The 15,345-nt window shown below is 45.6% G+C and overlaps 1 protein-coding gene across 1 annotated transcript; it reads left to right on the top strand.

Annotated features, from left to right (window-relative positions):
- Positions 1 to 3,290: 3,290 nt before the first annotated feature.
- COMMD4 (COMM domain containing 4) lies at positions 3,291 to 14,717 on the top strand. The gene is made up of 8 exons (XM_084816853.1): positions 3,291 to 3,335; positions 5,026 to 5,097; positions 6,369 to 6,434; positions 7,799 to 7,838; positions 8,953 to 9,072; positions 9,367 to 9,447; positions 10,242 to 10,418; positions 12,285 to 14,717. Exons 1-8 carry the CDS (start codon positions 3,333 to 3,335, stop codon positions 12,323 to 12,325), a joined length of 600 nt encoding a protein of 199 aa, XP_084672979.1. The 5' UTR covers positions 3,291 to 3,332; the 3' UTR covers positions 12,326 to 14,717.
- The last annotated feature ends 628 nt before the right edge of the window (positions 14,718 to 15,345 follow it).

Below are 15,345 nucleotides of genomic sequence, written 5' to 3'. Positions count from 1 at the left end.
TTGTGCTTTTGGTGTGTGTGTTTTTAAAGTGGGGGTGCAGCGGTGCAAGGTGGCTGACATACTTGGTTGATAAGAAGCCTGTGGTAAGACGGCGTCTAGTGCTGGTCCAATGAAGCCATAGACACCAGGTAAAGGTCCAACACATTTTAGTGCTGCCGCAGTGCTGAGTACAAGAAAATATACTCCAGCCCCGAGGAAACCTCAGGCTGGTTTTTTTATAACAAACTGAAGTTACGTGGGCAAAAGTACGCATGCGTCACTAATTTTCCACACTGCTGTATAGGTTATCTCTGATATATTAACCAGTAAATGAAACTGTTACTTTAGCACTTAGCAGATATTACAAACTGTTAGTCAGACTTTTCTCAACTTGGCCATAAGCCCAAGACATGTGGTTATCTGATGCACACTTTGGGGGGCGGGGGGAGGTGTTACATGTTCTAAGAAATGAACTGCTTGAGCGAGACCATTTCTTGCTACTGCGACAGCTAAAAGTGCATAAACAGCGTAACAATCCTTATCAGCCTTAGCTAAGGTTATATAACGAACAAAGATGGAGTCACTTTGGTCAAGCTAATAACAGTTCTAACCTTATATGGTCAAGCCTCTGAACCCTAACTGTCGAGATTATACAAGGAAATGGGGAAGGAGCTTCTTTGCACTTCTCAAGCACAGCACTTGGACCACAAAGAACTCACACAGTAACCGGTGTTTTTTGTTTTGTTTTTTTAAGAAAAGGCATAAGCTTTTGTGGACTGCAGTCCACTTCGTCAAATGCATGGAGTGTTATCCTCAGTTAGCAGGTGTTTATATATACCATGTGTGTATACATCTATAATAGAGGATGTGTGTCTCTTAGCATCAAGACTGTGAAACCCAGACACCTGAAATTTTAGCATGCATACTAAGGGGGCCCTAGGGGTCTGCACCCCATGGATATTTTGTTTTTAAAGCACATTAATTTAAATGTGTCCATGCAGTTGAAGCCTGCAGTAACACTAGCCACTAGGCATAGACATCCCTAATTGGTATACAGCTTTGGAGATTAGTAGGCCGAAGTACAGTTATATGCCTATCCCCTACTGTGGGGCAGCCCCCCCCCCCCGGAATAGAGTAGATAGATCTGCCCTCAGGGGACTATAGGGGCACACCATGGCACAGCTGTATCTAGGGGTGCTAGCAAGAATGCTTTCACTTGGACAGGGTAAGCACTATATGTCCAAACTCTGAGAACCGCTTGCAGTCTTTGCTATATCAGTGTAAGGGCTAGTCCCAGTGCGTGCGAGAGATCTCTCTCTATATATGCATACAAACAGGTGTAGAAAAACAGTGGGGCCAAATAGCCACAAAATGCAGTCTGCAATAATTCTACATGAACCTGCAATGTATGCAGAAGAATTCTGTCAACTCACAACATCTGGTGATAACACTCCTGCTGTTATGAATGGCCACTGTGCTTGCTCTGCCTTAAAGTTGAGTTTTAATATGACAAACCTATTAAAAGCAAGCCCATGCTTGCTTTTTTTAATTGCCGTTTGAACCCACTCTCTATGCCTGCGTGTGCATATCCTCCGTTGGCAAGGAACATTTTGCCATTGATGTGGGCTCTAATCCATGAAACTTTAAGCTGTAGCAAATGTGTTAGTCTTGAGGGTGCTACAAAATTCTTGGGGTGTGTGTGAGCAGAACAACACACAGCCACCCTTCTGGAAATGGTAGAAGAGCACGTGCTGGAGAAGTTGGCTGAGCAATATAGAAAGGGTCGGAAAGTGCCTCCTCAAAGTGCAAGCGTCTCCCTGTGTTTGTAAAAATAAAACTCACACTTTAAAAGGGATGGCGTGGTTGGAGTTCTTTACACATAGAAGCGTACATGCAGGATCATCAGCAAGTCTTCCCCTCGGCCCCTGTTCAACTCTGTCTCTCAGATTTATATCCCTTCCTATATTCAAGGAATTCAGAGCAATCGGCATAGGAGTGACCCCCATTTTATTCACACAACAGCCTGGCCAGGTAGGCTGAGTGTGTATGACTGGTTCCCAGGGAGGTCATCTGGTAAGCCTCAACGTGAATGAGAATTTGCACCCAGGCCTGCTTGCTGCAAGTCCTGTATCTTACAGTGTCTCTTATCAGATAAAGTTGCTATCTCTGTCAGGGACAAAGTGTGTGGAGGAGACAAAACAAAGTATTGCATTTGTACTCCATGCAAGCTCAGATCAGGAAATCATGGTGAGTGCAAGTTTTCCCCAACCCTTTCTCAGAAAGAAGAGAGGGTGTTCTTTGCAGTGGTACGCTGACTTTGTTTGCTGGTTGCAGCTTCTTGTTTTGCAATTCTATTATACTGTATTTGCCTTTTATAATGTGACGTACACATCTTGACTCTTGAGATCTCTTGTGGATGAAGGGCAGTTTATAACTTTGAAAAAACAAATTACAAAACTATCAACTGAAAGCATAACTGATGTCAGAGCTGTGTTAGAATTGCAAGTGCATCTGCGCTACCCTGCAATAAAAAGTTTGGTAGGCAATACTATCTTGATCCTTACATAATAGTGTAAATAGAGGGCATTTCAGGCATTTGTCAGCATATAATGAGTGTTTTAAGTAGTCCTGGATCTGTCCTGTGCTTATGGTTGACCGTTCAAAGTTGTGTTTAGGTATATGTTTTCTTTGCGTACATTATCTGTGCGTTTGATGTAAATAGGTTTTAAACTTTGTATACTGCGTTTTAATGTTTTTAATCTTTGTAAACCACCCAGACAGCTTCGGCTATGGGGCAGTATAGAATGGCAAATAAATAAAGCTCCACAGTACTCCTCTGTGGGACTTACTCCCACGAAAAATCTTAGGATTGCCACCTCAGAAAGCTACGTTTTTAATTGTGCAGCTCCATCCAAGAGCTGCGTTTGTGTATTTACACTTACACAAATATTTATTTATTTATTTCATTTCTATACCGCCCAATAGCCGAAGCCAAATACACACACACACACTCTCTCTCTCTCTTTTATGAATGTTATCAGAATGCAAGCGCACCATTAAAAACAATTAAAAGCCAAGATCCTGAAAAAGGCTGTAATATACTATAAGCGTCGGGAAAATTATAAGCTCTTTGCATGTCTGACATCTGCTCCTTTAGCGCAAGAACCTCTGCAGGAAGAAAAATTAAAGCTGGGAGGAGCGAGGGGCTCAAGGGAAGAGAGTGCTAGGCATCAGCTGACTTGTCTTTCAGGATCAGCTGATGCGCTCGAAGCGCCTCAGTGATTGGGTAGACGGGACAAGTCAGCTGATCCAGGCTTGCAGGGCAGAGATCAGCAAGCTCAGATCAGGAAATCATGGTGAGTGCAGGTGTTGTGTGGGGTGGTGGGAGGAGCCTAGTGTGATGCCCCATTATGGCAGTTTTCGGGGGCTGAAGCTTAGCGAGAGCTACCAAGCGCTCCTTGCAAAGATCTGGATCCTTAAGAAGCCAGGCTGGTGAAAATGCAATAGGGGTACCAAGGGGATATTCAGAGGGCTTAACGTATACAACTCTTCTTCGTGCCAGAGCTATGCCATAAAGTCATTAAAGAATTAATTGCAAAAGAGAGTGTATCTCTGAGCTTGTGCAGAGTGTTCTTACACTTACAACGGATTAGTAGGAACTGGACTTTCAGAAGTCTGCTGTTAGGAGTTTGGGGGTTTTGGCACGGGCATAAGCTTCACTGAGGACTAGAATGATAATGTTGTTCAGTCGTGTCCGACTCTTCGTGACCCCATGGACCATAGCACGCCAGGCCTTCCTGTCCTGCACTCTCTCCCGGAGCGTGCTCAAGTTCATATTCATTGCATCCGTGATGCTATCTAGCCATCTCATCCTCTGCCATCCCCTTCTCCTTTTGCCTTCAGTCTTTCCCAGCATCAGGGTCTTTTCCAGAGAGTTTTCTCTTCACATTAGGTGGCCAAAATATTTCAGCTTCAGCTTCAGTATATGTCCTTCCAATGAGCACTCAGGGTTGATTTCCTTTAGGATGGACTGATTTGACCTCCTTGCAGTCCAGGGGACTCGTAAGAGTCTTCTCCACACCACAGTTCGAAAGCATCAATTCTTCGGCGCTCAGCCTTCCTTATAGTCCAGCTCTCACAGCCATACATTACTACTGGGAAAACCATAGCTTTGATTAGACAGACCTTTGTCAGTAAGGTGATGTCTCTGCTTCTTACTATGCTGTCTAGGTTTGCCATAGCTTTCCTCCCAAGGAGCAAGCGTCTTTGAATTTCATGGCTACAGTCACCGTCTGCGGTGATCTTGGAGCCCAAGAAAGTAAAATCTGTCACTGCTTCCATTTCTTCCCCTTCTATATGCCAGGAAGTGATAGGGCCAGATGCCATGATCTTAGTTTTCTTAATGTTGAGTTTCAAACCAGCTTTTGCACTCTCCTCTTTCACCCTCAACAAGAGGCTCTTTAGATCCTCTTCGCTTTCTGCCATTAGGGTGGTATCGTCTGCATATCGGAGGTTGTTGATAATTCTCCCAGCAATCTTAATTCCGACCTCTGATAAACCAAACACATCCAATACAATGTTGTCAACCTATCCTTGTTTAAGATCTAGGTATTCACAGGTGGGAATGGAGAGCAGAGGGGTGACAGTGTTTGGGGAATGGAAGGAGGTTGTAAAATACAACACTACCTTGCATGAAATCGCTAATTTTGAACTTCAGCCTTTGAATCTTACATTCCAGGCCTTGGGACTTCAATGCCATGACCTCCCCAAACTCTGATTTAGGGGCTCAGGTTTGAACTTGGCTATTGAAGTAAGTTTGCCTGACTTATCCAAGAGAGCTTGATACTGAGTGGGTGTATTCTGAGTGTTTTACCTAAAATAGCTCTTGTGGGGGGTTTTTAAATGGGAAGAATTTCAAATGCCTAATTCAAATGCATTTCAAAAACTAGTTCAAATAAATTCTGAGTTTTTCCATAGGCTGGAATTTGGGTTGCTAAAACAAGCTGCATTTTGTCATAGACAACTAATTTCATTAATTCCATCCAGAGGTTCCGGTTCTGTGGCGACTTGGACTGTCCAGACTGGGTCTTGGCAGAAATTAGCACCTTGGCCAAAATAGTAAGTGAAATTCTTTTCAATCCTAGTTGTGCACTTCATTTATTTTAGGATTATGTTGCCATTGGCAGTTTACCACTTGGATTTTTACTGGACTTGCCCCAGTCACTGTAGGACAGGGAAGGGCAGACTTTAGGCTTGCAAGATCTACTTTGTATCTTAGTAAACCCTAAAAGCAGCCAACTAGTTGCAAAAGACAAACACTTTGTCTTTTGGAGGGAGCAATCCTATGACCGCTAGTCAGCGACTAGATGGCCATATGATATCTGGTTTTCTGGGAACCAATCTTCCCCCCTCCTGTTCTGACTCACAGGCAGCACGGAACAGCCCCATGGTCCGCGCTCGCAAGAGGAGTAGGGAGCGGCCAAAACAGGGCGTTCTGGGGGGCATTCCGGAGCGGGGGGTGGGGAAGGCAGAAATGCTGGTACGACACATCCTATGTGTCATCTGGCAGCTTCCTCCCCCACTCTGCCTTCCCATGGCTAGACAGCTGAAATCGGCTGTCTAGCTGCAAATGCAGGGCAGCTGAAGCGCGGAGGGAACGATCCCCTCCGTGTTTCTCCTGCCCTGCATCGGATAGGCGGTCACCTCTGAGTTCGGGGGCATCCGCCTACCTGGTTAGGATTGCGCCCTTCATTAAAGAACATGGGGCCTCTGAGTAGTTCCTAAGCAAAAGGATTTACTCTTGAGTACCAGAGCTGAGCTCACAACTCTTCCACACAGCAATCCATTCCTGGTAGTCTAATTTAGGGGATGAGGAATCATTTTGTTGTTGCTAGTGTTAAACGATTGGGAGTTTTATATCTTTGCTGATCTACTGCAAATCACCCAGAGATCTACCAGTAGATCCGAATCTACCTTCTGCTTGACATTGCTGTAGGACTCTTGATTGACCAACAATCCTTTGATGCTCTGCTGTTATTTGAATATCCTGCTGCAATATTCCACTGTTTCTCCTACAAGCTTGAGAGAGTCAGAGCCCTAATATCCATCATTTGTTTGTCATTGTAAATTTTAAAAAAGCAAACATTTTTAATAGCGTCAGAATGTTTATGGATGAGTACAGCTCCTTCTATCCTGGGCAGAAATAGCTGGTTAGACCAACTTTGTGAAAGGCAGCATTATCTCTAATCCTTTAAAATGGTGAGGATGGCATGGCGTATTGCTTCTCCTGAGATGCAATCTCAGAAGTTCCTGCACAGAGTTGATGGAGAAGCTGGTGTTACAGGCAAAGCATTATTGGATGTATTATATTTCTGTTATTATCATTCTAGTCCTCAGTAAAGCTTAAGCTGATCTGTGCCCAGGTGCTGAAGGATCTGCTCGGGGATGGGATTGATGTAAGTCCATTTTTCTCTCTTTCTCATGTGTATCTTTCGTTCAAACCATATTTGCTGAAACCCAACAACTGTGGAAGATAGGTTCTTTTGTCACCCAGCTGATGGTGATGCAAAGCATGTGGGAGACCATCTTTTCTTAGGAAAAGACTTGTATGGCTACTGCTTTCAGGCTTGTACTTTCAAATGGGCCGTTTTATTGTAGCAGAGCCTTATGCGCTAAACTAATGTTATCCTAATTTTAAGGGGTCAGAAAGAGTCAGCGGAAACTGCCCTGATTAATTTGTGTAGACCAACAGTCCTCCTTGATGCTTTGAAAAACCATTGCTGTATAGGTGTAGCCCTGTGAATTTGGGGATGTGTCATTCATTTGAAAGCCTTCATCTGTTTTCTCCCACAGATAAATGTTTGTGTCTTGTGGAGAGAACACCCCAAAATTGGAATTCACTGATGCTTGAAGGTTTTGAATTCTGAATGTATGCTTCTTATTAATCCTGCCCTTCCTCCAAAGAGCTTAAGGCTGGTTTTCCTCCCCTCCCACTTATTGTCACAGCAACAACAACCTTGTGAGGTCAGTTAGGCTGAGAGATGGTGACAGGCCCAGAATTTCCCAGTAGCTTTTGTGTTCAAGTGGGTAATTGAACCTGGGTCTCCTCCATCTCAGACCCGCCTTCCCCAACCTGGTGCCATTCAGATGTGTTGAACTGGAACGCTCATCGTCCTCAGCACAGAGTTAAACTGTGAAATTGGCTACCAGAAGATGTAGTGATGGCCACCAATTTGGATGGCTTTAAAAGAGGATTAGACAAATTCATGGAGGATAAGTCTATCAGTGGCTACTAGTCCTGATGACTATATGCTACCCCCAGTATCGGAGGCAGTATGCCTATGTACACCATTTGCTGGGAAACATGGGCGGGCGGGTGCTGTTGCAGCTGGTTTCTCACAGGCAGCTGGTTGGCCGCTGTGTGAACAGAATGCTGGACTAGATGGACCCTTGGTCTGATCCAGCATGGCTCTTCTTATGGACTGCAACTCCCATCATTCTCAGCCAGCATAGCCAATGATGAGAGTTGCAGTCCAACACATCTGGAGGTCACCAGGCTGGGCAAGGGTTGCTTAGTCTGATGCTGGAATCGCTACACTAGATTTGGTGGTCTCTAGCCCAATGTGATACAAAAGCCAACCTTAGGAAGTGGGTTTGCAGCATCAGCAGCTGTGCTGCAACGTTCATGTATGAATTGGGCCCGTGCCTGCGGTGGACGTGGACTTCCATGGTGGATAGGAAGATCCCAAGATTGTTGTTTTGGGTTTCCTGAGGTGTAGCGTTACATGAGCTGAACTGAGACTATGTATTTCCCTTACAGTACGAGAAGATTCTAAAGCTAACATCAGATGCCAAGCTTGGTGAGTGTCTTTTCCTTGTGGGAACAGTGGCTAGGATTTCTAGAAAAAGAAAAAGCTGGTCCATAAGAAAAGAAAAGAAAATCCAAAATTCAAATTGGGGCAATTTCTTTATTGGACCAAGCAAAATGTCAGAAAATAGTGAGCAAGTTTTCAAGTTCTCTGGGGAGCTTCATCAGGCTAGATGTTGAACAAAGCGAGGTGGGGCTGGCCCTGAGGGCTGTATTTAATGCGGGATTGAGGGCCACATACATATATGCATGCACACACAGATACACATGTACATATATCCACACATACGTACGGGAAGATAGGAAGCTGCCTTATCCTGAGTCAAACCATTGGTCCGCCTAACCCAGTATTGCCAACACTGACTGGCAGCAATGGCTCTCCAGGGTTTCAGGCAGAATTCTTTTCTAGCCCTACCTGGAGATGGTGGGGAAAGCAGGGGCTCTACCGCTGAGTTATGGCCTCTTCCCCCTTATGCAAGCACACGAGCCTTTCCGACCCCAAGCAGTCCCTTCTGAGAGAGCTATTTTCTGCCACTATTAGCAGCTAGCTGGGGAAAGGCTAAAGCCTCTGCTCCTGCCCCAGCAAGCCAAATCAGGATTGCTGTCCTGGCACTGCAAATTGTAGTGACAGAACAGCAGCCTTTTCCCCACGGCCCAGCCTTTCCTTCATAGGGCTTGTTTTCCATACCCTTGGTCATCTTCAATACCTGGAGCATCTACTGAATGTTTGACGCAGCCTTCGCCAGCCTGGCACCTTCCTGATGTGTTGGATCACCTCTCCCATTACCCCCAGCCAGCATGGTTTCACGGTGTGCATCTGTGTCTTAGAAGACCTTAAGAGAATTCCAAAATCCGCGGGCCATCGTTAAATTTATCCACAGAACTCCTAGCTAGGCTGCGTAGGTTTTGTGCAAAGCAGCTGGGTTGTGTACAGTCGGTGCCTCCAGACAGATCAGTGGCCGTGCCGCTTTTTTTTCTGTTGGATCTGGGGTGAGCGGCAACCATAAACCAGACCCTTGAAATGGGACTTCTGAGCTGCTCCCCTTTTGTAAAATAGTCGCTCCGTATGCCGACAGTCGTCCTTTTGCATCTTCTCCACTCTGCAGAGTCTGGGGACGTAAAGGCTACCGTTGCCGTTCTCAGTTTCATCCTCTCCAGTGCCGCCAAACACAGTGTTGACTCCGAATCTCTCTCCAGTGAGCTGCAGCAATTGGGATTGCCCAAAGGTGAGCAAAGGAGGCTGGAAGGAAGAGATGGGATGTGCAGGCTTAGAGATCCTGAGTGGTAGGAGTAGCAGCCTTGTGAGATCTTGGGTAAAAGAACCAGTGGAATGTTAGTGGGATGTTCATAGTAGTATTTTAACAGATGATTTTAAGTACTTTACACCGCTCTTCTATTATAAATGGAGCCATTTGGAGATTGGCAGTGGGACAAGACTAAATTGCGTTAAACGGGGAAAAAGTCTGGAGTGGCCACTCTGGATGCGTCTTGGCTGCCTACCGACCGTCTTTGTGTTGCAGAACATGCCACAGGGTTGTGCCGGTCTTATGAGGAGAAACAGAGCCCCCTCCAGGACAGCCTTAGGAGGTGCAGTTTGAGATGTAAGTCAGGCCATTGAATTCTATGTACAGAATGTTGAAATGGAAGGTCGCACAGTATGCTCTGCTGGTTTGATTCCTGGCTGTGATGCTCTTCCTCTAACTATGTGGAGATTTGTCAGCACTGCAAGATGTTTACAGACTCCGTTTTAAAGCGTTTTGTAAAAGGCCAACAAGGCTAAGCCGTATTGTCATGTGTTGGACAAAACAATATTAGAAGAGTCTGAGTGAAACAAAATGCTCTTCTGAGTATTTCTGTGTTCCTTTAAATAATGGGTGGGCAACCTCCAGCCGGTGAGCCTAATACAGGCTCATGGAGGGTCCCAATCTGGCCTATTGTGGGTTTGGCACACTCCACGGACCCTGCCCCTGGCCTGGACGCTACTGGGGACATGGGGAGAGGAATCCCCTCATTATCTCTGCTCTGTGATTGTGGGGGTTCCCCTTCCCAATATTAAATATATTTTTAAATATAAACATTTAAATATAAACATCTTAAGAAATAATACATATATTTATTATTTTTATTGTAAGTGCAATTTCAGTTGCAGGGTAGTTTGCCACTCCTTGTTTTGCTTGTTCTTTTTGTGTCTCTTGTCACCTGTGTTTGTTCCTGTTTAAGCTATAATTGTAAAAAACAGAAAATGAGAAAATTTTAGAATAATTAACTGTGATGCGTTTCTGAAGTGATTGCAATTTGGGGTTGAATGAATTAATTTGAAATCGGTGTGAGAGAGCCAGGATCTTGCGGAGACAGTACTCCTAACCTCTCTGCTCTCTTTTCTCCCTGTCTGCAGTGAACTGCCTGGATTCTGTGTCTTGGAGAGTGGATTATACTCTTAGCTCTAGCGAACTCCAGCAGGTCAATGAACCCGTAGTTCACCTCAAGCTCAACGTGAAAGACGTCGACAGGGGAGTCCTGGATCCTGTTGCGATGACGCTGTCGGCAGAGAAGTTCCGAGTCTTGCTTGCAGGTGAGAAACTAGAAACTGGGGGTTCAGTCCCTCCCCCTGTTACTTGGCCAAAACCTGCAGGTATGGGAATGGGATCAGATCAAGATGGATGTGTAAGTGCAGAGTGAAACCACTTAGCACTGGCTGTAGCAATCGGAGTCAAAGCTGGAGAATATTCATATACCTTTTCAAACCTGGTAGATCTTTAATCCAACAAAAGGAGTTTTCTCCGACCATTCAGATGCACAATAGAAAAACCGAGCTGTAACTCTCCACAATCAACATGTTGGTGATAGACAGGTGTATTAAAAACCCTGTTTTTATTATCCTTACCATTGGTCAACGTTTTGGTTATTAAAACACCATTCTCAATACCAAAGTTACAAGGGCGGCTTCTCTCACTGAAAGAGGTTTGATACAGATCCCAAGAGGCCTCCAGTATGCAATAACCAAATTAGCATACCAGACCAACACCTGCACTTCACCCCTTAAAGGCAGGCACTCTCAGCTCACATACTTAAAGCCCTGGCCCAGAAACCTAAGTGCTTGTACCTTTTCCTCTTTTGCATTCACGCTTGGTTTAGTTTTTCAATGTACACAGCCTCCCTAATCTTTCTCTTGTGTAAATTCACTTCATTTGCCAAAATAACCATACTGACCTTAATTATTTACAATCAGTAATCCAGTAATCCCAGTCCAACACTCGCCACTCCCAGTGTGGTGTAGTGGTGAGAGTGTTGGAGCTGGGAGATCTGGGTTCTAGTCCCCACTTGGCGATGGACGCTCACTGGGTGACTTTGGGCCAGTCACAGACTCTCAGCCCAACCTACCTCACAGGGTTGTTGTTGTGAGGATAAAATGGAGAGGAGGAAGGTAATGTAAGCTGCCTTGGGTTCCTTGGAGGAAAAAAGGCTGGATATAAATGCAATCAATCAATCAATCAATTAATCATTATTTTGCCTGCATGTTTTTCTTTATATGCAACGCTCATGGTTTATTTCTACTGCTATTATGCTTAATATCTGCTAGATGTTCTCTTGCCCATTCTTTGCCAAGTCACCACTTTCTCATATACCTTTAAAACAAATTCCCAATGTGGAGGAAATGAGGCAGCTGGGGCTTTTGCCTGCCTGTCCCCCCCCCCCCCCAGCTCTGATGTCTGCCCACCTCCGCTGTGAGCTGTGATGCATGCTTGGAGTGTCCTAATCATTTGCAGCAAGTTGTGGAGGGAGCAGATGGCCAGGAGAAGCCACAGTTGCCTTGCATCTCCTGCCTCATCAGGAGAGTTAAGGTGCTTTTAGAGAGAGGGCTTCCAGCTCTACCAATCAGAAGGCATTGTACAGCTCTTCTGTCTTTTTCTCCATAATGGATTTTTTGTGGAAAGGAGATAAGCACTGGGAAAACACAGGAGGGTTACAAATGTCTGGGTCAATTGTACGATAAAAGCCTCATCTGGAAGCACCCTTAAATATTATAACAATTGAACAGCAGCAGTTGGAATATTAACAGGCAGCAGTACGAAACTGAAACTGCCAGCAGATAACATGAGAAGGGTTTTTTTTAAGGTAGATCAAACATTAAGAGACAACTGAAAGTAAAAAAGAAAACTTTGCTAATCATCTAAAGTTAGAGAAAAAGGGAAGCTGACAGATCCCATACAGAATGAAATTCCATCCTTTTGATGCTACCACCAAGAAGGCCCTATCTCCTATAGCTGCCTGCTTATTCTCAGGAGTGGACAGGGCAGAGAGCAGGGCCTCTGAGGCTCATCATAGAGGCCAGGCAGGTTCGTATGTGAACAGGCAGTTTCTGAGGTTAATCTGGGCGTACGTCACTTTTGTGTAGTTACTCTATTGCTTTTTACTTCTCCTCCTTTCCTCCTCTCAGAGCTGAAGCAGGCCCAAGCCATCATGAAAACACTCAACTAAGGAGCTTCCAGAAGAGATGGTGTCGTGGCTGGAATGAGCTCTGTTTTGCCCGCAGGCTTGAGAAGTCTTCTTTGGACAATTAGAGAGACAGAGAGAGTGTCTTTGTGTAAAGCAGGTGCTTGCCCACTGGCTGTAGGCAAGGAGGCCATGACCCAAATCCATTCCTCTTTTTCATCTTATTTTGCTCCAAACCCAAAACTGTTCCTGCGCTGCATAGAGCGCTCAGGCCTGGTCTACATATGCAGCAGAATGAGGTGGTAGCATAGATTGCACCACTTTAGCATGCAATGGGAGTGGGGGACATTTTTTGTAATGTTCCCTTGCATAGAAACTTAGAATAGAAACTTTTCCCCTGCTGGGCTAGGGTTGTTGGTTTTTTTGCCCTGCCAGAATCTTGGTGTGTGGGAGAGCATTCAAATAATGGCATCCCTCACCTGTGGTTGGTAATGGTACAGTCCTGCCCTGCTTCATGTCTAGACCAGGCCTTATTTGGCTCCTGTATGATTTACCTGTTTTGACCACAACCCTCCCCGTCAGTGCCCAGACCCATTCTCCATCTTTCCCAGAAGACTGGGTTGCCCAAAAGGTGAGCCCCGTTCCTTGCTTCTCCGTCTTCCTTCCCCTGGATAAGTCACTGTTGACAAGAGTGAGTCAGTATCAGCTCCCATCTTCTTCCTCTGCAGAGAGTTCCCAGCTTGAGGAAGCTGCTTCCAGATCACAGTAACCCTCGAAGAAAACCCAGCAGTTCCGCAGCCCCTGCGCCACCTTCAAGGCTGCGCACGCTGAAACGCACACAGGTGCGGCTGTCCTCCGCCCCTCTTGGAATCCCATGAAGTGCTTTGAAGTTGCCTGGGTTTTGCAGGAACTGTGTATGCCAATCCTTGAGCAGCATCCCAGCAGGGGCAAGTGCTTTCTTTGGCTCGAACTACGTTCTGCCAACTCATGAGCCCCGAGACACAAGAACCTAAGAGATTCCCACCCCTGGCAACTCTGCAGTGCCAGGAGACCTCCATGGGAATCCAGGTTTTCCTTGCCTCATGGTTTCTTCCACGTTAATCTCTCCCCGCTCCCCCTGGTCCCCTTTTTGTAGAAGTGGGAAAACCCCAAGAGGCATCCTTCCATGCACTGCTGTTTCTTGCCTTCTTCCACTAATAAAAGGAGGCCGGTTTGACCTTTCCGTTTACCAGTGAGGCGGCTATGTGTGAGTTGTGGAAGGAAGGATGGAATGGGCTGCCCCTCCCTCATCTTCCCAAATCTCTGATCCTTGTCCTTTTTGTGGGCTCAGTGCATGACAGATAGGATTGCAAAAGACATGGGACTCTGACTCTCCTCTTGGCGTTTGCGGCCCGGCTACTGGATCGTGTTCATAGTTCTTTGTACAATTTCTATACTTTGTAGGATGGGAGAAAATTAAACCCCACAACACATCGCAATCTTGTGCTTTTGTGGAGTGTTTTATTGTGTTCTGCTGTAGACCCCACCCCCTAGTTCTGTCTGGTAATGAAATAGGGATGTTTCGGTTGCTGAAGTATAAGGTTGCAATCCTAAATTAAGTGTGTGTGCACATATATACACACACACTATAGTGTGTGTGTGTGTGTGTGTGTAAAGCAGACTTAAGAACAAGATTCCTTAACCACCGTTCTGCAATTCTTACCAAAACACTGCAGCAGCCTGTTGGAAGATTTTTCAACTCCCCTGCACGTTGTGTCTCAGATTTACAGTTGGTTCCAGTAGAACAAACAAAAGAACCTGATACGCTCAACAAAAGGGAAATTTCTGGATTTATGGACTGAGAATTTTTAATCCCAGTGACCTTAATCTGGAGGACAATTCATAGGCATAATACCACTCATACCTCTGTTTTTTTCTCCTAAGGAACTTTCATCTCCAGGCATTCCAAGCTGCCACTCCTGATACCCAGTGAACAACACAGCTACTGATGAGGACAGAATCTGAATTGTTTAGCTTAAATATTTTTTTGAAGCATATGGCCCTTAGATATTGTCTGAGGTGCCACTGGATAGTGAGGATTCCCCCCTCCGATGTCAGAGACAGCCCGGCCTCAAAAGGGGGAGTCTGAGATCTGACTCCCCTCGCAGCTGAAGTGGAAAGAACTGTATCGGCTGGCCTCCGAGGTCTGAAAATGAACCTCAGAGAGGGGGAAAAGGGGGTGTTGTGGTGGGCAGGGAGGGGAGGAGACTGGATTGGTCAGGATATGACTTATCCCAAACCTCTTCCAGCCTCCTTTCCTCCCCCCTCCAAACCTGTTGCTTAATCTGTTACGTTTAAATACATGTACATATTACCAAAACTTAAACATGTATGCCTTTTGCAGACAATGGAGGAAGTACAAGAAATAAACTTACAGAGAGTAAACAGTGGTTAATACAAGAGAAATCTGCAACAAAATTTTGCAGTCTGTGGGGTGCTCCTGTTCAGGATATCAGCCAGCCATTACCTTTTGCAGGGTTGTTGTTGTTGCTCAGTCGTTCAGTCATGTCTGACCTTTCGTGACCCCATGGACCACAGCACGCCAGGCCTTCCTGTCCTGCGCTTTCTCCCGGAGTGTGCTCAAGTCCATATTCATTGCATCGGTGATGCTAGTCCATTTCAAACCCCAGCAACCAGCCTGCATCCCATACCCCATGAGTACTGATTAGTCTTCACTGAGCTTTGATTTTTCCTAAAGGGTTTTTTTTTTCTTTTGCGGGGGGCGGGGGGGGACCTCTGTAAACCTTGGAGTTCCCCAAGCCTGCAGTGATGACACCTTACTCTTCTTGTACATGTATGGAGCTGTTTTGGCTATGTAAGCCATATGTCATAAGGGATCCGCATTCAGTGTATGAGTTTGCTATTAGCATTTTATAGAAGAGATATGGGACAGCAAGGACTACGCCATCAGCTCAGCTGAGAGATAGCTGTCCTGTGGCTTCTGTCCTCCCTCCTGCTCACACTCCATTCAAGCCCATCAGGATGAGATCAAGTATGTAGCTTTAAGAAGAGGGGCCTGAGCTGGC

The sequence above is a fragment of the Heloderma suspectum genome, chromosome 11 (assembly GCF_057233095.1).
Source record: "Heloderma suspectum isolate Gila_16-S chromosome 11, 16-S_ref, whole genome shotgun sequence".
NCBI classification, from domain to species: Eukaryota; Metazoa; Chordata; class Lepidosauria; order Squamata; family Helodermatidae; genus Heloderma; species Heloderma suspectum.
This window is presented reverse-complemented; position numbering and strand designations above follow the sequence as displayed.